A 22,129-nucleotide genomic window follows, 5' to 3' on the forward strand; every position below is an offset into this window, starting at 1 on the left:
AGAAACATTAGGTATGCATTATAGTGTTTTGTGTTAAATTAGCTACATACGTGCTTTCCCCAAATAGTGCTTTCTCTTGCTGTTGTCTCCCTCTGTGGTTGGAAAATACATCATATGTGAGGCAAAAGTTTTAAGTATTTTAGCAATAAAAATTTGCCAGTAAAGATCAATAAAAATCACCAAATGTAACCTTCAGACCTTATGTCTCTGTTTAGTTTAAATTTGTATTTGGAGACTTAAGTAAACAGTTTAGAGAGCAAATTTAACAAACATTGTTTAACAATGTTCTTCAGATTGGATATAAACATGAAAGTGACTTCTAATTATGTCCTCATATTCAGTTAGAATTGGGCTGTTCAGTTTTATTTGAAAGCATTCATTTGTCTTGATAACCCTCCCTATCCAGGCCTCTGATTTAGCAATAATGAAAAAAAAAATTGAAAAATAAACTTCCTAAAGTATGCTAAAACCATCACTAAGCAAGATTTTGGGGGAAGATAAAATGCTCTGACAGCTCTCTAAAATTGTATAATATGACAACTTGATTTTCTGGTTCATATATTAAATGGTTAAGTTAATGAGCCTCTCTATTAAAATATTTAACATTTGAGCTTTCATAATTATGCTTTGATTGTCTTTTGATAGAAAGTATGCTAGGGCTTTTGCTTCTGTTCCTCACCATCACCTTTATATCCAGGAAAACCTGCACTTTTATAGAGAGATCAGGTTTCATTATTTAGATATGTTACCTTCTAATATATAGTATGTATATCTATATTACTTGAATTTCTTACTTACCAAAGCCACTTTGTAATGACTTTTACTCATATGCACCATGTGTCACACATGTAACATGTATGCTTTAATCACAAGTATGTTTATCATACATATAAAAAAGTATAGATATAGCAGCATTGCATTGGATATTATCATCAAGTATAGCTTAAAACTATTAATATAAAATGTTTCCCTTTTAATATATAAATTTATAATAAAAATAATGGAAAAACAAATTACTTTAGTCTCTTATCTACATTTAGTGTTAAGTTTGACTTTATCCCTCACTGGGATGAATATATGTAGATATATTTCTTGTGGGGAAAACAGTTCCATGTCTTTTTGGTTGTTTTGCAAAAGGATGGTGTGTAATTCAATTGAGTAAAGTTTTACAGCTAAGGATATATATAAAGTAAGTTTTTAGGCTAAGAAAAGGGATATTGCATCTTTCAAAACGCAATGTCATTTTTTTAATTTAATCGCTATTCAATTATTTCCAAATGTATGCCATTTTTCATTGGTTGTGTATTATATTTTACATGCACAGCATGAACACATTAATAACTCAAACATAAATTTGAAATTATGTTTCAATACAGTAAATGTTTGTGTATGATATTATGTTCACATGCATCTACTGTAGAAGTATCTTTGTGTATATATAGTATATGGTATATATGTATATTCACATAACGTATGTATATACCTATGTACCATTAAGATATAATAACTTGTTTGTAGAAATTTAGGTGTTATTCTGTATATATGATATATTAATGTGGTAAATCTTTATGTTTTGTATCTAAAGAAAAATAATCTATATAGTACACAAGTTCTATGCACAGCTGTTCCATCTGTCACATATTTAGATGGTAATGGATATTATGCTTAACTGCATGTTGAAAATACACAATCCATTTAATTTTTCAATTTTTTGGCAATAAGAAATATCAGCATGTTATTTTTTCCAAATTATGTATTTTAAATTTTGTTTTTAATTGCATATGTCTGTTTAATTGCATGGCAAAAAAAAAATCTAACAATGCATGAGCAAATTGAAATGCAAAGCAAAAAAAACATGAATTTTATTTTATTTTCTTTTCTTTTTTAACGCACATTTTTCTGCTTTATTGAATGTGACAGAGTCACGCTTTTCATTCACCATTGCTTCTCTTTTTCCACTGTCTGTGATTTGCTTGCCAGGAGGAGCTACTATTCTTACTCCTACTACCTGTAAGTAGAAAATGGGTGATGTACAACTTTACATGTGTTAAGGATGCAGTATCCCTTTTCAAAAACAAAACAGAATGTTTGCAATTTTGGTGACATTTAAAAAAAAAGTTTTTTCAGACTCTAAAACTATAAACTTTATTACCTATTTTGCCAATCTTTTTAAAAAGGGATATTGTATTTCTGTTTGTCCAGCTACTTTTAATTTATTTATAATTTTCCATAAGTAGCTTTAGTCTAGAGCCAAAAACATCATTTATTTACTAAAGTTAAACCTGTACCTTATCTTAGCAATATGACACTTCACTCATCTGGTAAAGAAGAGATAGTGGTTGTAACTCACAAATCACTATCTTTATGTAGCATCGTTATGTCTGACAAAATGAGCCAAGTGGTGTATTTATGGAACACTCAAAATGCCTTCATAGGATGCAAATTAGTTCAGGTCTGCATGTGATAACATCTCTCTCTGTATTTCTAGGAATCCAGGATGGGTTATAACTTCAGAACATCTTTGGTCTGGCCATTAAGGCAATCATTGTGCTTTTGTTAAAGAAAAAAAAGGTAGAAAAATCATGGTGTTGCAGCAACAAAGAAATAAAAATTCTTTTTAGAGAAAAAAAAAATGAGTTTATTGTAACTTAAGTAGGACAAATGTTTCCTAAAACTAGAGCCAAAAAAACCTTTGTCAACTAGGAACTAGGAACAGATACAGGCATCGCCTTGCTCCTTTTCTCTTCCAAAGTCTGTAACTCTTCCGAGACTCAAGCATGGTTTGTTCATTTGGATAAGGATGGAGAAGATGGTCCATTCTACTTCCTGAGTCATTTTCAGCTTATCACCTAATATGCCGGAGTAGTTTTTCATCTAAATCAAGGGAACATTACAGCAAGGCATTCTTGGACTTTGCTTGACCAGTATTTGATCCACCACCTTTCAAGGTTTAAAGATTGAAATTAAGTATGTTTGGGGCACATATCCCACAGCATTTAAATCACTAGGTAAATTTAAGCTAGCTTTACAACAAAACCTTTGTAAGAGTCTTGATTCTCCATGACTATAACACAATTCTGCCAACATTTCAAATATTATAAAAGTTTTGCTTCCTAAAATCTGCTAAACCAAGCAGCTGTACACTAATAGTGCTCCTAACTTATTGTGATGAATCACAATATCCTTGTTAAATTATGTTTGATGAAGCCAGAGATAATCAACTGTACCGTTTCATACAATGATGGAGCACTTTCCCCCTTTATGGCCCACCCATACATCCACCTGCAGAAGTTTATGCTGTTGGCTGCTTTGATAATGAAAGTCATTTGCACATCTGTCAAACTCAAACTAGTTGCAAAATGAATTGCTTAACTGTTCTGAAGTGCACATTATATATGCTCGTTGCTCAGGAGGAGACAAAGCATCAAACATACTGGAATCAATAAGTATTTCATTATGAGACTGTCAATAGCTTAACATTAACCACTGATGCAGCTCTGATGTTAAAATGGGATTCCTTTTTTGATGGATAGACAACATTTCTGTGTTCCAGACAATGTAACAGGTTATACTAATATTATTGTAGTACATAGGGTTACTGGCAATTTTAATCATAACTACAGAGATTATCACAGAGATATGCTTTTAAAGGCTGCTTAACCATACCTAGTGATGCTTATCTGGATTACAGGGATTTTTAAAGATAAAAATAGATAAAAATCAGAGTAGAGCTTAAAAGAAAATCAGATGTGATCTTTGAGCTAATATTCATTGGCATTGTCATAGTAACTATCTGTTTTTGATCAAAACACTTAACACTGATGTTAATTTTTCTTTGTTTTAGAAGAGCCTGAATGAAAGCCTACCTCACAGGGTTGTTGTGAGGATTAAGGTATAAAAACCAAGCTCATAATTCATGGCTGGCAGATATTAACAAAGGTTATATTCCCCCATAATTTGTCAACTAATCTAGGTTTGTGAATCTGAAAAGTTAAAGTCCTTCATTGCATGAAAATTTAAACCTGTCATGTATTTAACAAATTCATTACTTCTTGTTTTTCTCCAATCATGAAATACATATAAATTACACATATTTTAAAGTAAAGCCTCAGGGTTTAAATTTGTCTTTTCTATTGACTTTGAACTGCCCATCTTCAAAATTTTAACATTATTTTGAATCCAAATTTCAGTTTGTTTTTTATTTCAGTGCTATTTTTATTCAGTTCAGTCTCTTATATTTTTTGAGAAATGAATTTATTCTTCTTATCCTAGAAACATAGATGGGAAGTTATTTCCTAAGGCAATTTTTGCTGTTTTAAAATTTACAAATGGCAAAATATTTTTTCTGCATATTTTGCTGAAATTTATAACAACTAGTGTTCAACTGCTAGAGTAAGTAGTGGTGTGTATTAACTAGTGTTCAACTGCTAGAGTAAGTAGTGCCACTTTGAAATGTGGCAATTTAAAAAGTGTAAGCAACCAGATACAGTGTAAGAGCTCAGGCTTTAGAACCAAGTCATTCTTCATTGCTTATTAGATAAATAACCTTGGGCAAGTTATTTAACTCCCCTGAGCCTCATTGAACTTATCTATACAATTAGAATCCTTGTGCCTTTTTCAGCAGATTGATCTGAGAATTGAGTTAACAAATGAAAAGTGCCAAGTATATAACAGGCCTAATTCATCAATTCAACAAGTATTTACTGAAGCCTGTTACATGCCGGACACAGAGTCAAGTGCCAAGGCTATGCAGATCATCCTTCTCTTTGTGGAGCACATAGTGGGGAAAACAATGGAAAGATATTCGCACTTTTCAGTCAATAACACTCATTACAGGGGAAGAATGTGGTAGTATAGAAAATACCTAGCCTAACTTGAGAAAGGCTGTTTTAGAGTCAGTCATGTAAAACCTCCCTGATGAAGTGTCTATTACACTGAGACCGAACAGATAGAAGTTAGCCAGATATTACAGGCAAAAAAATGTTGCAGGTTAAAGAACAAACATCCTGTATGATGGCCTAGCGGGAAGTTTGGAAAGTGAAAGTCCGTAGGCTAAATGTGACCTTAGGATGTTTCATGTGGCCCATACACTGTTTCAAAAAATAGAACCACTTGAAAAAATCAAGAAAGTTAACATCAACAATCAGATTCATGACTTGTCTTTTTTTTTTTTTTTTTTTTTTTTTTTGAGACGGAGTCTCGCTCTGTCTCCCAGGCTGGAGTGCAGTGGCCGGAGCTCAGCTCACTGCAAGCTCCGCCTCTCCGGTTCACGCCATTCTCCTGCCTCAGCCTCCCAAGTAGCTGGGACTATAGGCGCCCGCCACCTCGCCCGGCTAATTTTTTATATTTTTTAGTAGAGACGGGGTTTCACCAAGTTAGCCAGGATGGTCTCGATCTCCTGACCTCGTGATCCGCCCGTCTCGGCCTCCCAAAGTGCTGGGATTACAGGCTTGAGCCACCGCGCCCGGCCATGACTTGTCTTAAAAAATAAATAAATAAGCCAGAAGTTCAACACTGGGATCAAATACCAGTAGTCACTTAGGCAAGTTGCCCCTAAACTGCTTTCCGGTTCTTCATTACCCTTCCTTATGGTATCTTGCCACTGACAGCAGCACTCATTTATACTACCTGTCTGCAACCCACATATTCATAAAGGATTTTTACCCTCAAACCTAGAAAAAGATTAATAGTTCTTTGAATATGTAGCGCAAATGTTGCTAATAAATGATGGTGGTGATGGTGTCGTGGTAGTTATGTTGGTGGTGGTGATAGTTCTTGTTACACTTTGTCGTTGTTTTCTTATTACCGATACTGTGATTCTGTGATTATCGTTATTTATTATTTCTAAAATAGCCATCTCCATCCTCAAATCTTAGCTTATGACTATCTTAAACAACATAGTGTCAGATCTGCTGTGTATACGTGTCGTGTGTGTTGTGTATGTACTGCCTTGAGGCCAAGTACTATAATTCTCAGAGAAAAATATCCTGCACTGGAGCAGTCCTCCAATTGCTAGATTTATGTTTTAAAGGAGAAGCCTTCATACATAAGCTCAGTCTATTAAATGAGCCTTTGTAATGTTTGTAGTACATTTACTCTTGTTTGGATATTAATATGAGGATCAGAAGAAAATGGCTTAGCTTATAATCTAGTGGAGGATTGGTGTTCTTAAAACAACTAAAGAATATTTCCAAGGCAATATAAATTGCTGCCATAAACTTAGTAACATAATTTGTCTATTACAGGCTTTTAGAGTACCTTTATTTATATATAAATTTTCTTGTTAGTGTGATTTAAATATTTTATGTGCCTTTAATAGCCCTTTTTCTTGGATGTTTCATGTGTAACATTCACAAAGAACTAAAATATATTTTACATCCATGACATGTAAGATGAACATGCCAATATTTGAGTAGTTCATAATTCTAATGCTGTTATTAGCCAATCTCTTAAATCATATGCCTTTCTGCATTTATAAAGCATTGCTGTAGTTAGTTGATAGTACGTCATGTGGTTCTAATTAAAAAACACATTTTTAATATTTGACCATGTGAGTATTCCAAGATGATAATTTGCATACCATTTTTTAAAACTTTTCTCAGTACTTTTCTTACACAGTATATGATTTAATCCCATATATTCATGTGTACTAGAAATTTTCTAGCAGTGGTTTATTCTAAAAGTCTTCAGATTAGCTTCTGATTAATGCTGTAAATATATTGCTAAATATATTAATGCTACACATTGCATTTTTAATAATAGCACAGAGAATGAAGAATGGGACATGTCTTTGTTTTAATTTGGTGGCTACAGTAAAACAGATTTGAAAAGTTAGTCATGTTATTTCTAAAAGGAACTAAAAGTTGATCAAAAGAATTAATTACCCAGGAGGAATATCAAAACTTGACTTTAGCTTAAATATTTATTGAATTACTCTAGTAAGGAGGTATTTATTTTGCTTTTAATAAACATAATTATATTTTATGATATTTAAGAGAATAAAATACAGGAAATGATGAGAGATTTGGGTTGACAGCTTGAATATTGAAGTATGCATCTGACAAAATACTTCTATAGCAAGGAACAAATATAATTGTTTGAATGTCAAACTTAATTCCTGAAATTGTGACCAGTGCTTGGGGTTTCTAAACCATGTTTGTAACATTATCCTCGGGCTCACCTGAACTACTTATTGCTGGTGTTAGCTCTCCTTCAAGCCTCAAACACTAAGGATTCCGTTTTGTATTTGCCTTGGCAGCAAACTTGCTAAAAAACGCAAAGATGCCATGGGGAATACTCGGCAGGAGATGACTCACATGGTGAATGCAATGGATCGAAGTTACGCTGATCAGAGCACTCTGCATGCAGAAGATCCTCTTTCCATCACCTTCATGGACCAACATAACTTTAGTCCAAGATGTAAGTTTTTCATTAAAGTTTTAATAAATGATGTTACGGCTCATTAAGTTCACTTTGAATTCTGCACATTACCTTTTGAATAATGAGAGAGAGTAAGGAAGTCAGGGGAGAAGCAGCTAGAAAGAAGAGAAAGAGATGGAGGATATTATGGAATTTACAAGAAAGGTTCTCATCAGGATTGATATTGGATTTAGTTTAACTTCAAACTCTATGAATTTTATTACTGTATCATAAGAGATATTCCAAACATATACCACTCAGTCCATAGCACATGTCGTTGCTTTAAGTGAAAATACATGATTGCCTACAAAAAGTTAGTTCATGTCAGAATTTATAATTCTTTTTCCATTTGCATCTTCCTTTGTGTAAGATGAAAGACTCCTTTGAGATAAGAGGAAACGGTAATTCTGGGAATTATTGACATAGGTAAAATCATGCCATTAAAGTAGTATATTGTAGACTCCTGGAGAATTGCAATACTGAAAAGTTAACTCAGGGAAACGTTAGTCTACATGCTCTCAAGTATCTGCTGTGAAGTCCAAAAGTGTACTTGAATTGGGGGATTTGCAAGGAATAGTGAAATTCATCCATCCATCTGTCTTGAAAATTCCTAATGTTGGTCTATGAAGGCAAGGCTTTTAAAATGTTTCCACTGAAGTACCGTTTAAAAGCAGATGACTTTAATAATTACCCCAGAATCAATATGACTGTTTATTTTCAAATTTCATATGAATGTTATATTCTGTTCTATAGTGCATCTGTTTAAGAAAATTAAGTTTAAGTGAAATTGCCTAACTTTGTTTCTTCAAATCCTCAAGTAAAATTGATGCTTGAAGCAGGCAAATCACGTATATCTCTTGAGTATACTGGCCTTGTATAACTTGGGCCTTATGACATTTGGCTCAGATCTCAGAGATATGCACACCCCAATTTGGAAAACATGGGTATAAGCAAAGAAACAATAGAAGTATTATCTCCTATACAAACTATGAACATATGTAGTAGTAAGATTGAAAACAAAGTAGTTGTAGGTTGTATGCTTGTATGTCTTTTCAGAGAGGGAAGGCTTTTTCTGAATTGTTCAGCTTGGTGAAATTTTTCAGTAACTATTGGATCTAAAATGAAGCCCATCATTTTCTATGTATATATGTATACCAAATTAGTAGTTAGGAATGCTATACGTGAGTCATTTTGGAATTTAGTTATAATCATGACAGTGCCTTTCAGATCTATTTTATTTTTATTTCACTATAGATAAATGATGGAGAAAAATGTAAAATACTATTACTGTTGAAAGTAAGTTTTGCTGAAAATAAAGATGTATCATCTCCTTAACTACTAATTTAATATTTAATCACTTAAGGGTTTGAAAGCATTCATGCTTCACAAACTTGTCTATCTATTGCCTATGTTAGGACCTTATTTGAAAGTTTGAATTCCGCAGTGTAACTATAAATATCCACTTACGAACTTAGAGAAAGGATTAAATCTATTTCCCACAGCTAACTGAAAAAAAATTGTTTGGAATGAATATGAGATAATTATTTCTTTAAATACCTTACATTTGATAGATCTAAAATACATGTTTTTTTTCCTTAATTTTTGTAATGTCAGGTTGGATCTTCTGGCTTTTTAAATTAAACAGAGTTCTGAACTATAATTATAGATACACCTTTCTTGATGTTTAGATATAACGCAAGCTGGGAGAGAAAATTTTACATTTGCAGAATACAGTAATCTGAGAAAATTTAATAATTATATTTCTTAAAAAAGCAAAAATCTATTTTAAAGAAAAAAGATTTTAAAAAACAATTTTAGAGCAATATATTCCTTCATGAGCTTTGTTTTCCTGCAGTGCCCAATGATCCACTTGTACCGACTGCTGTGTTAGGTGAGGCCCTAAATCTTTATCATCTTTTCATTGCATGGATCACACCTCCTTGCATGGGTTTGCCCACATACAGATTATTTACAGTGCAGGAGGCAGCTTGATTTTGAAAATAGACAGCCATAATATTATCAAAGAGAGCAACTGTGTTCAACCCAATATCAGATCTAGTGGATTTCAAATTAACAAGGCATGCTATTTAATGTATTCTTTAATTCTTGGTTGTTAGATTTGGAGCAGAAGTACAATGGCCCTTAATGTATAACTTAATATTAACATGTCAAAATTAGTAGAATGAAGCCAAATGCATACATCTCAGGGTCCAGTGTTGCTTGAATAACTAGTTTATATGTAAAAGTCTACCTAATGGAAAGGAATGTTTCTAAATCCTCCTAATTTATAACCACAAAAGAACAAATTTACAAGTGAACATTAGGATTATGTGCATTTGCTTTAGCTTTTGTCTTTATTAAGACTATTTTAATGTAGGTAAAGTTGCTAAAGTCTTGATGTGGGGTTAGACATTCTACATGAACCTTATCTGATAAGTAGTGTTACCTTTCAAGAAATTTAGAACAAGCTACTTGGGTTACCACTGTATAACATCTAATAAAACTGCTATTGCTAATGACAATTAAGGCTTTTACAGATGTAAAATTATATTATTTTTTAAGTCTACCTATATATTTAAGAATGGAATGGGTTTCATTCCACCTTGCACCCTATTCCTTGACTAATTATACACCAATGATTAGTAACCAGTTTGCCTACATGTTCATAGGTTCCATATCAATTTTACCAGTGTTTCTAGTTAAGCTTTAACCAAAGAAATATGGAAATTATCACATAAATATATCTTGTAAATTCCCAAATGTCATGTTTGTTATTTATATTTAATATTTCTTGTGAACATAAAACTTTAACTCATATTTTATGCTTGTATTTTTGTTATCCATACAATCAAAGTTAAATTGAATTTTTAAAATATTTTGGAACAACACAACTAACTCAGGTAGAATATACCTCTCATTCACTAAAATAAATATTTAAAATTATAATTTTATAATTACTATGAAGGATATATATTCTTAAATAATCTGAAAAGTCAATGTTCTTCATCTCGACTTGCACTCTCCCTTTGATGTCCACCAATAATGGTTAAGAAGTGAACTGGGGATTTGCCCCAGGGAGTGATCTGATCACACAGGGAGGAGCCATAAATGGTGATCACTGGGGATCATTAAGGAGACATCAGATGCCTCCGAAAATGTCATCTTCTGCTAAGCACTGTAGAATGCTGTCAGTATAAAGTTAATACATTTCAATTAAAATATTGATAACTAATTGGAAAAAATTAGTTGCTTCAATGCTAAGTTTCATTACAATAATTTTCTACACATATGTAAAGTCCAAGTCTCATTCCTCCTGTAGATTTACAATATGAACTCATACAAATACCTTACATCTTTGTTTTCCCATCTGTAAAACAGTATAATAATTCCTACCATACCTTTTTCACAGGATTTTATTATAAAGAGAAAATTAGATCATGTGTATGAGTTTTATAAACTATAAATAATTATTATAGTAATTTTCCCTGTGAAAAAGGATTTTCATGTTTAAGGAAAGTCAGATTTAACACAATAGAGTCATGAAGTCTAGTTATATAAACATTCATTATACATTTTATTTAATTTTGAAAGTCAAGCGTGTTTTAAAAATATATTGGCATTCTTTAAAAGCTAATTATCTCATTAATCATATTAGATGTAGAAATGATATGTTGTATTTTTCATCATTCTTAGGATTGTGGTCTTTAGAGTTTTGCATCCAATCGTTTTTGTATTTATAATGCAGTTTCTGAAATCACTTCAAATATTATTTAATGCCAATGCTTACTGATTTAAAAGGGCTTAGAAACTTTTCATATTGATTCATATTTTTGGTTTTTGTGTTTTACTGCTTCATTGGGTTTAAGTTCCTATAACAGGTAAGTGTATTGCAAAGAACTCTAGAAAACCTTTCAATCAAGGATGTATTTCAAGTTATTATTCTTAAATGTATAATAAGGATAATGATTAGTACATGTACCCTCACTACTAGTCACATTATTAGGTGGTTTAATGAGGCAGAAATGTATTGAGATTAATAATGCATATGTGATGATTTTAAAGACCTTACTGCTCATTGTACTACTGTATTAAAGTTTAATGCAAAACAAATGACACTGTCTATTTTATGTTAGGACACAATCATCTGTAAGATTTGGAATATGGGTGAATTCTGTGTTTCTCACTAAGCCTTTTTCAATTGTAAATATTCTGCTACTCCAGCAGGTAAAAGTGAGCTCTGGGGCTGCTCCACTGAGCCCTGGGGCTGCTCCACTGAGCCCTGGCTACCTTCTTCCAGCTTGAGTGATTGCATTTTGCTTCTCTGACATTATCTGTTCTCTTTACTTTTCATCCTTAACTGTATATTCTGCAGCAGTGCCCAAATCAGTTGCTTCTGAATTTAATTTTTCTGGGGAGATGTATTTATTCTTTATGTCGGTCTGTTGATTGTAATATTTTAATAGAAGTAGATCCATTAACTTCGGTCTCATATTGAGAATAGGAAACTCAGGAATCATGTTTATTAGCCAGTGTTTTTGTGTAAAGGGGTGGGAAAAATCTGTGTAAAAGACATGAATTCACTTAGGTGGTTAGGTCACAACAGAATCTATCAGGGATTTTTTGATTCAGTGTGGTATTTTTAGGAATGAATGCAAAAAATAAGCATTCAGCTTAATAAGAGGGAGTAAAGATAAATGCAATCAAGCTAAATTACAGAGGCACACAAATCTGATTGTAGGGTTCTTTTTTTTTTTTTTTTTTTTTTTCCCTTCTCCAGGAAGAAAAAATGTTTATCATGGGGACAACAATTCATTTTTTGCCATATCCTATTTGTAGAGTTGGTGATAGAACAGGCAAATGTACTAGCCCTTGAAATATGTTTTTCTGTTAATGAAATATCGTTCTCTACAGTATGCATTATCGTTTAAAAAAAAAGTTCCCCTAAGAGTGTATTTTCTCTTCTGTTAATGAGTATGACGGTATAATGCTTTTCAAAGTAACACCCCTTAAAACATTTGTTTTTTGTTTTTTTTTTTAATTGGTAAGTTTAAATGTGATAAATATGAGCATGCTTCTCATTGTAATGTTTAGTACTTCGGTCATTAAAATACTGTTTATTCTTCATAGGCAAAAATGTTCTTGTTCTTTTCTTCTTATGACAGAAAAATAATTTAAAGTTTCTTTTCTTTTAAAGCTAATGACACAATTGGGAAGGGACTTACACTTAATTGTGGGTGGTCAGGGATTCAGTTGACTTTTTAATTCATTCATTGGAATATTTATTGAGTGACTTATGCATCAGGCACTAGGAATAGAAAGAAAAATATTCTGTCTCTGTACTCTGTGTTTGGAATTTAGTGAGGAAAATAGCCAAGTAAATAAATGATTAAAATATGGATTAAGTGAAATCACATGTAAAAATGAATAAGAGATCATGGGAACATAAAGAAGGAGCATTGTAACTCAACCTGGAGGGGCCAGAAAAGACTTCCAGGGGAGGAACCCACATTTTGCTCCAGAAGCACACCCTGCTTTCTCTCACAGCGTGGCCAGGAGACTCAGAATGTGTTTGCAATAAAAACAATAATAGTAATAAGTCAAGGTGGCAGAAGTTGAATATAATTGCACGTGTAGTCTGGCTAGCAGACAGAGTGGCATCAGGGGGTGATCATGTGGAATGCCCATGTTTCCTAGTGCAGAGGGTGCTATGGTAAGAAGCCTCAGAGAATAGGGCCACAAGAACAAGAAGAGCAGCCCTTTGGGGATGGGCCACCTAGATCGGGTGTCTCTGAGGGAGGTTGGGATATGGGTGGGAAGGAGTTTGGTCAACTTAATCGACCATGAAAACACCCCTCCACTTGACAGCTGGGTCCTCTGGTCCCACTCTATACTGCTATGACTGCAGATGCAAGAAAAAGAACTCAGCAAAATTTCCCACTTAAGCTTTTAAAAGGTCTATCAGATGTCTCCCCGCATCTCACAGGATCTGTTTTCTTGCTGATCCACACATAATATACTCTCACCTCAAACCTTGAGTTTTATCTTTGGGGATACTGCCTAGGCCTATACTGTATGATATTTCTTTCCCAGAATTCCTCTTGTTATCAAAAAGATCTTAAGGTCTTAAAATGCTCATTGCATAGATATATATATTAAACAAGATAACTTTGTCTCTTTTTTAACTTCTGAAATCTGAAAAATGCCAGATGAGAACCACAGTGCTACAGCAGAGTCCAGTCGCCTTCTAGACGTACCTCGCTACCTCTGTGAGGGGACAGAATCCCCTTACCAGACAGGACAGCTGCATCCAGCCATCAGGGTAGCTGATTTACTGCAACACATTAATCTCATGAAGACATCAGACAGCTATGGGTTCAAAGAGGAATATGAGGTGAATAAGTTTCGATACTGTATTGAATTTGATTTTTAACTAGGATACTCAGTGGAATTTAATATTTTTTCCCGTCTTTAACACAACAAGGAGGGCATTGCTCTGTAGGCTCTCTAATCTAGTGTTTATGAGTGTACAAGCAAGTGTGTACATGGGAATGGGAAGGGAATGGGGAAAAAGCACTTCCCAGAGATATATCTGAGTCTAAATTTATTACAAGAATCTTTAATGTTGGATTCCATAATTTATTTTACTATGGCATTAAAAAACACTTTGTGTATCTTCTCGTGCAAAAATCAAGTAGCAATACACTTTGGTTCCCATTGTTCCATTACAGATTCTATCATTTGAATGAATCAAGTAGCAGGTACTTCTCTGCCTCTTTGTTTGTTGACCTTATGATTGAGAAATCAAATGAAGCTTTGTGCTCTAAATGTACTACTTGCCACTCTCAGTTTAATTTTATGGATTATTGGTTGAAGGTGGCTGAGAAAAAAAATAGAGTACTGCAAATCTGGTAAACAACACTGAGAAGCTGAAAGAAGGCAGCAGGAAATTCTTCTTCTAACCTTATTTCCCCTTCCTACTCAAACCAAAATACCAGGACTTATCTTACAAAGGCAGTGATTTAAAACCAAACATTCCAACAAACATAATATAGCAAAAGGGAAATAGTTCCTTTGCCACCCTTCACTTACTGAGAAATACCAATCTGGGGCATGGAAGGAAGCCAGCCCACTCCCCATGAGCACATCACAGTATGCACACATTTAAAGTGAAAGAATCCAAGTAATAGTTTGCTTTGAAAAGACCATCCAAAATACATCCAGTTTCATGAAGAATCTTTTAAACTCCATATTTTATCTATAGATTACTTGAATACCTTAAATTAGGAGTGTTAATTATCTCTGAATTTTGAAAGTTGACTTTAGATATATGCCAGAAACACTATGCCATGGTAACAAAATAAGTACAAGGAATTAGACTATTCTGTCAGAGCTGGTTCTTTTTGTTCATTTCATGTGTATTCCTGTGTACCTTGCTTCAAAGATCATTGGCTCTTTGAAGACCCCATTTCCTGTGTTGAGCAAAGTTTAAGTTCGTTTGCAAAATGAAATTTACACCCGTTTTAAATAGCTGTGTATGGTAATTAAACTAGTCAACAAATTCATCTGTTCCCAGATTCTTGAAAAAAGGGACTCTATTTTAATTTTTATATGGTCCCTTGTTGTAAAGACTCAGTCCTTTTCATGATCTTCAAAGAAACTCAAATGTGATGTATTGCACACAATTTAATGAATAATTATGGAGGGAAGCAGGTTTTCTTTCTACTGTTATAAATGCTAAATGATGCACATTTGAAATATACTCATTAAAAGTTTTTTTTGCAGTTTTGATGCATTATTATTCAATACGTTTTGAAAAGAATGATACTTTTCTACTTCTACCTCTCATTATAGTGATCTTAAATTTAAAATACTTTCAAGGTCCATTTTTTTTTTTTCTCTAAAGTTATTTTTTTGTCTTAATTTGACCTCAATCCAATTTAAGATGAACAAGTATGAATCCAGCAAAGTGGCTTTGAGGTCTGAGAATGAAACTTGTTTACTACTGTGGGATTCCTTTCCTCTCTGAGAAAGTGGTTTTTACTATTTGGGGCTTCCGAACAGATAACCTGATTTTTAAAAAGGAATTAAATTCAGTCTGCTTATTCATTTTGTTTTCCCAGAGCTTTTTTGAAGGACAGTCAGCATCTTGGGATGTAGCTAAAAAAGATCAAAATAGAGCAAAAAACCGATATGGAAACATTATAGCATGTAAGTTCCCATACAATTCTTGGTGAATGTAAATATTATATGTTTATATGGTTTTAAACCTTAAGAAAAATCCCAGAGAGTGGTGTGTCTGTTTATGAAGTAATCTATTTCATATTAAGACAGCATTTACAGTCAGGCTCAGGGGCTCACGCCTGTAATCCCAGCACTTTAGGAGGCCAAGGCGGACGTATCACCTGAGGTCAGGAGTTTGAGACCAAACTGGCCAACATGGCAAAACCCTATTTCTGCTAAAAATACAAAATTACCCAGCTTGGTGGCACGTGCCTGTAATCCTAGCTACTCAGGATGCTAAGGAAAGAGAATTGCTTGAACCCGGGAGGTGGAGGTTGCAATGAACAGAGATTGCTACTGCACTCCAGCCTGGGCAACAAAGCGAGACTCCATCTCAAAAGCAACAACAAACAAAAGCAACATTGGCTATTAGCAGTGATTCTGAAATTGTCATCATCCTCATTAATCAAATTGACTCAGCCACTTCACCCTGTGGAGATAACTTGCTGTTTGATTTCATGTTTGTACATAAATGCATGGGGTGTTACTGAACAGCTAAGACTCTCAGGATAATGAAAAAATAAGATATTTTCAGTTATAAACTGTTTTAACACCCCCATCAAACATATTCAAGATTGGGGTGTTATTCTTTCCACATGCCTTTAATTCTTACTTGGAGGCACTGTCTAAACTCCAGTTGTTCGGTATTTATCATTAGGGACTTCCTCCTGAGTAAGTCCTCAAGATATACATGGGATAATAAAGTCATTATCAGACAAAACCACAGATCAGTAAGGAAAGTAGCAGGTAGTTTAACTTGTAACTAGCTGCTGATTTACCTAGACCACTCTATTCTGAATTTAAATTATTTTAAAGTATCTTATGAATAGCTCAAAATCTAACCTTGATTTTCAGGGAGTAAGAAACGGAGAGCAGGAATTCAAAATTCACTTTTTAATTCTGTGGCTCATTTGCTGTAAAGTGCAGAAGAAAAGGATCCAAGCCATTTAAAGTCATGACTAAGAAGCAAAATTAGAAGTTAAGTCTAGTTCAGTTATGTGGACAATTATATGACTCAAATGATTACTTACCAGACAATTTCATGTCTCCTAAACACTAACTATGAAGGTTCAAGTCAGTGACGCTTTAGTCACAGAGTATTATAAATGTAATAGCAAGGCTCACTAAAGTTCTTATATTTCTTCAAAGGACTGATTTGGTAGTAATATACTATGGATAGACTATGGGCAACCACTGAATTATTTAGTCTCAACCAATGACATTGCCTCAGAACAGGGAGAAAATTTAACAGATTATATTTATTATTTAAAATTTTTAGATGATCACTCCAGAGTAATTTTGCAACCCGTAGAGGATGATCCTTCCTCAGATTATATTAATGCCAACTATATTGATGTAAGTATTTTTATAGTTAAGTATATCTACTTTATTGACTTATATATATGAACCTTTTTGCCTATTACCTATAAAGTGATTGCCAGCTTTTTAAAATTTAAAAGTACAAACTGTACACTTTTCCTTGTTCTACGTCCTAGTACTTACTGATGTTGTTGTGCTTTCTTTCACACCTGACTTTGGTTTGGGCTGTAGATTTGGCTGTACAGGGATGTAAGTACCACTATATGTAAATAACAGCACCCTATTATAAATACAAACGTTCTTAATTACAGTTATTACTAATGCTCTCCTACTACTAGTTATTTCTGCATGCTTCGCCTAATTCGCTTCATACAATGTATCTCTGTTCGTTTTTTTGTAATTCTTTCACATGCGTAAAGATCTATTTTACCTCCTTCCCTTTTCTTGTGTAGAAAAACAGGACAATTTTTAGCTTTGACAATTTATTATGTACTCGAGTTTTATTTGTTGATGATTTCTGTTTCTGGCTTTTATTCTTACCCTTCCCTAAACATATGTGAGAAGCTGGATAGTATGATGTGTATTAGTGTGACTGAAATTTTACTTTTTACATTTGACTTCTGATGTTAAAATGAGTAGGGAGACTATTTTGTGATGTGTTGTATTGGCTTCTAAAGTAAGACAATTACTCAGGCAAAATAATTACTAAATTTCAATTGTAAAATACACATATCACACATATATATCGAATCACAGAAATGAAAAAGTTTGCTTCGATCATATATTTCACTGTTAAATTTTGATTGCATATATATCTACATGCAAATTCTTTATTTAAAGGAAGTAATTATCAAACAAAATATAAAACATTCTTAAAGGGCAATATATTACATTACCTTTAGGGAGGACAGGCTCTTTGTGATACCACCTGGTTCATAATCACACTGGAGAGCTTGGGAATGTTACTTCTCTCTCTGTACCTCAGTTTCCTTATCTTTACAGTGGGGATAATAATAATAGTACTAACCTCATCACTTTGTTGTGAGAATTAAATGAAGTCATGCATGTTGAGCATTTTGCCCAATGCCTAGCACTCATTAAACTTCAACTTTTTTTTTTTACAATTAAAATTTAGGTATGCTGTAATTAAATTGATTCATAATATGTGTAATTATAAGACAAAAGGTGGGGGTATTAAGTATGGCAGCATATGTATACTTTTATAGACATAAAAGATATGAAAGCTAGAACCCAATATTTTCTAATTTCCATAAATAGGAAATAATTTTCATTATATTTATTAAGTTCACATTTTAGAGTTTATGTTATGAATTGTATGTATTTAGTTGAATTAGTATATTTTATAAAGCATAGTATATGAGTATATGGGTTCAACTTCTGATCATAATCTTACTCTTATTCATTAAATTTATCAAACATGTCATTATTTAAAACTAAGCTAATGGTGTAATTTTTAGAATAAAATAATCAACAGTTCTATGAAAAATTTGTAATTGTTCTTACCTATTTACTTTAACCTGGGTTTTTTGCCAGGACATGTACACTGGAGCCTTGTTATAAAACTATTTCATGGTTCATACCGTAGGACTGTATTTTAAGTAAGACTTGTTATCCAGTCTTTCTGTTAAGACCCCAGTGTATTTTGGTATATTTCTATACAATTTCATAATTTTCCCTCTCCCATTAGTTTATTATATGTAAAAGATATAAGTATATACTTTGGCAATTGGTATTTTTTTAAGAACTGCAAATACATATAAAGCTTGGAAAAATTTTTCCATAAAACATTGTGCTATTTTCCATAAAACATTGTGGTATATTAAAAAGGTGAAATCTTCCAAATTTGCAATGTCATACTCCTGCTATTAAATTTTAGGTTGGAGATCTCAGTTCACATGTATTTATATGTGTATTGAGTTGCCCTCACCAGTAAGTGGACAAATTGTACCACAGACTTTCACTAAGGCTCATTTGTAAATATGCAACAAATTCAGAACTTAGGATCATATCATCAACATTTTTGCAACTTATGCTCTGTTGGTATTCAAACCAATTGAGAGCAACTAACAATCTATTCCTCCTCAACAGAACTTTTAGCACACTGAAAAAAAATACTAAATTTTTACTCAGATAAGATGCATTCTTAAAAACTCTTCTTTCCCTATATATATATGTGTGTGTACCTATAATTATGTGTGTGTAAATTAACATTGTGAGCACGCACAAAATAGTTTTTACATATCCCTGAATATATTATCGAACAGGAATATTCTCTAAAAATCTCAGCAGGACTTTGATTGGATGCACACATGCATTGTCCAGCTCTAACATTGGAATGTTCTGTTATTTTTTTTATGGTTCTAATATGTCCTCGTCCATTTGTAATGCAGTGTGTTGTACTTTCGGATGATAAAATGAGAATTAATATTTTTAAACACTATTTTACCAGGAATGAATGACTAAACATTTACATGAAGGCATAAACATTTTAGTGAAACCAAACAAAATCTATGAGGTTATATTCCATGGCAAACAAAAATAAATTATACAATATATATTCTAATCAGAGCCTTTAAAATATTTAATTTTTGTTTTATGTTTACCTTTCAGATAACGTAGGTTTGAGAAGTGAACTATGTGTTCACTACTCACTTCTGGACTTTTTATTATAACTTAATCTTAACAGGTGGTTGTCTTCATCTTTTTATGCCTTCATTCATTTATTTCTGATATTGATGTAAAATGATAACTAATTTGTTCTCCTATTTTAGGGCTACCAGAGACCAAGTCATTACATTGCAACCCAAGGTAAAACTTTGCCTTGTTAAATGTTATAGAAAAAACAAACTTGCTTATTCATCTATATGGTGGTTTTTATTTTTTTTAATTTTATCTTAGTAACCAAAAAATCAGCCCTTCTGATTAACACTGCTCCTTACTCATTTGTACAGTACAAATTTGTTATGTGTGTAAAGCTTATATAAATTTACGCTTGATTTACTTTTAATTAAAAGTAAAAGAAAAGCTGGTAGTGGTTATTATGATTTGATCCTTGTTATACAGATAGGTCAGAGCACTAGTCCATAGTGCCAGCCAGAGGAATTACTCATTTTTGAGAAAAGGAAAAAGAAGTCTCATATAAGAGGCCTGTCTTCTTGCAGCAAGTTTGTTAATAGTACCCAAGACCAATATTGTTATAATGAGCTATTATACTGAGCAATTTTTTGACAAGTCAAGACTGAGACAAAACAAAGAGATGGAATTTAGTCAAGTTAATTCTTCATGGAAAATAATAAGAAAGTAGAGAGATCTGGTTATAGTGGTACACTGGGGAGTAGAAGTATCCAAACAAACAAAAAACATCTGTAGTTATCTCTCTAAATTGACTACTGGCCCTCAGAAGAGAAACCTGTACATCTATTTTATATAAAAGGAAAGTAAAACAAAAGCTAGGTTTACTCTTTTGACAAGGGTCATTTTTCTATGTTTTCACATGTTTGGAGTAATTGAGTTCAGTTGTATACTCTTTAAAGTTAGAAAGATCAACCATAGTGTGAACAATATTCAGTTTTATGGTATTCAGTAGAAAATAGCCCAGCACATGCTTTTGCAGTTTGGAGATTATATAATGATAAGATTAGGGTATGTCCTTACGTGTAAGGATATGTTTTTTTTTTTGATCCCTAAACATGCACTATTTATAAATAGTGGGCACTTATTTAATTGGTAATATATGCTGTCTGGTTGATGGTGGTATAAGAGTTCTAGTTTTTACATATATTTGAAGATGTATTAAAGTGACTTAGTGACCGATATAAATACCCGAGAGACTAGTGATAGTTTCTTCTAAATTGGGAAGTATAGAGGGCAAATTAAAAAATAAAAAAGAAGAAAAAAAAAAACTTACATATGCCTATGTTTTTGTCTATTGTGGAAATTTAGATATGAACTGAATTTAAGTATTTTCAGTGACATTTTGTGCTAGACCTTTTTTTTGGAATTATTTCGTTTACTCTGCTTCTTATCTTAGCTAAACTTCTTACTAACTACAAAATTCCTTTGATAACATAATATTCTGATTAATTTCTTCATAGGTCCCGTTCATGAAACAGTATATGATTTCTGGAGGATGATTTGGCAAGAACAATCTGCTTGCATTGTGATGGTTACAAATTTAGTTGAGGTTGGCCGGGTAAGAGGAAGAAAAAGAATTTTTTTGTCATAAAAATGAATATAGTTGAGCGGCAGCATATAAGATACTCAAAATAGAATATCATCCAATTGTTTAAAAAAAACTTATAGGCACAGCATTTTAATTGAGTACTTCTAAGTAGACCTTGAATGGCTGAGAAATTATTTGATTTCTCATTGAGTAACAATATAAGCTTTAATTTTGTACTAGAATCTAATTGCATTATTAGGCTTGTATATTTTTTGTGAGACTATATGAACTCTGTTTATTGTATAATAGATTTTTTTTCTCATTTAGAGATTTTTAACTGAGTTTTAATTGTGACCTAAAGAGTTATTGCTGGAATTAAATCAACTTGGCTAATTAGTATTATGTATTCAGGTCTATCTATGTATTCTTTTTGTCACTTAGGTTAAATGCTATAAATATTGGCCTGATGATACTGAAGTTTATGGTGACTTCAAAGTAACTTGTGTAGAAATGGAACCACTTGCTGAATATGTAGTTAGGACATTCACCCTGGAAAGGGTAAGTACTCTAAAATTCTATTTTAAAAAGCTATATCAGAACTGCTTTTTCTCTTAAAACCTTTGTCAAGTTCTGTTTTCTTGATGCTATAAAATCCATTCATTCACGTATTCATTCCACAAATGTTTATTTGAGAGTTTACTATGTGCCAGACATGTTTCTAAACCTTGGGACACATGTTAAAATCTCCTCTTGTCGATCTTATAGCCAATTGAATTAAGACAGCAATAAAAATAAATAAATCAACTAATATACATCATGACAAGTGCTATAGAGAAAAATAATGTTAGGAAAGGAAGTAGGGAATATTATTGAGGCAGGGGGAAGAAATGGTTTACAATTTTGAAAGGATGATCAAAGAAGAACTCA

General features: G+C 32.8%; 1 protein-coding gene across 7 annotated transcripts in view; it reads left to right on the forward strand.

The window, feature by feature from the left end:
• Nucleotides 1–22,129, forward strand: part of PTPRK (protein tyrosine phosphatase receptor type K) — a 572,798-nt gene that overhangs the window by 528,265 nt on the left and 22,404 nt on the right. For 2 of the 7 annotated variants that reach the window (XM_033235516.1, XM_033235515.1), the window contains exons 15-23: nt 7,259–7,419; nt 9,275–9,310; nt 13,626–13,810; nt 15,540–15,627; nt 16,979–17,055; nt 17,251–17,268; nt 19,812–19,848; nt 21,135–21,232; nt 21,644–21,760. In XM_033235516.1, the coding sequence (XP_033091407.1) occupies nt 7,259–7,419; nt 9,275–9,310; nt 13,626–13,810; nt 15,540–15,627; nt 16,979–17,055; nt 17,251–17,268; nt 19,812–19,848; nt 21,135–21,232; nt 21,644–21,760 (817 nt within the window). The remainder of the gene's footprint in view (nt 1–7,258; nt 7,420–9,274; nt 9,311–13,625; nt 13,811–15,539; nt 15,628–16,978; nt 17,056–17,250; nt 17,269–19,811; nt 19,849–21,134; nt 21,233–21,643; nt 21,761–22,129) is intronic. The other 5 variants (XM_033235519.1, XM_033235518.1, XM_033235521.1 and 2 more) reach the window with 3 other exon arrangements.

The sequence above is a fragment of the Trachypithecus francoisi genome, unplaced genomic scaffold, assembly GCF_009764315.1.
Source record: "Trachypithecus francoisi isolate TF-2019V2 unplaced genomic scaffold, Tfra_2.0 Lachesis_group15, whole genome shotgun sequence".
Taxonomy (NCBI): Eukaryota; Metazoa; Chordata; class Mammalia; order Primates; family Cercopithecidae; genus Trachypithecus; species Trachypithecus francoisi.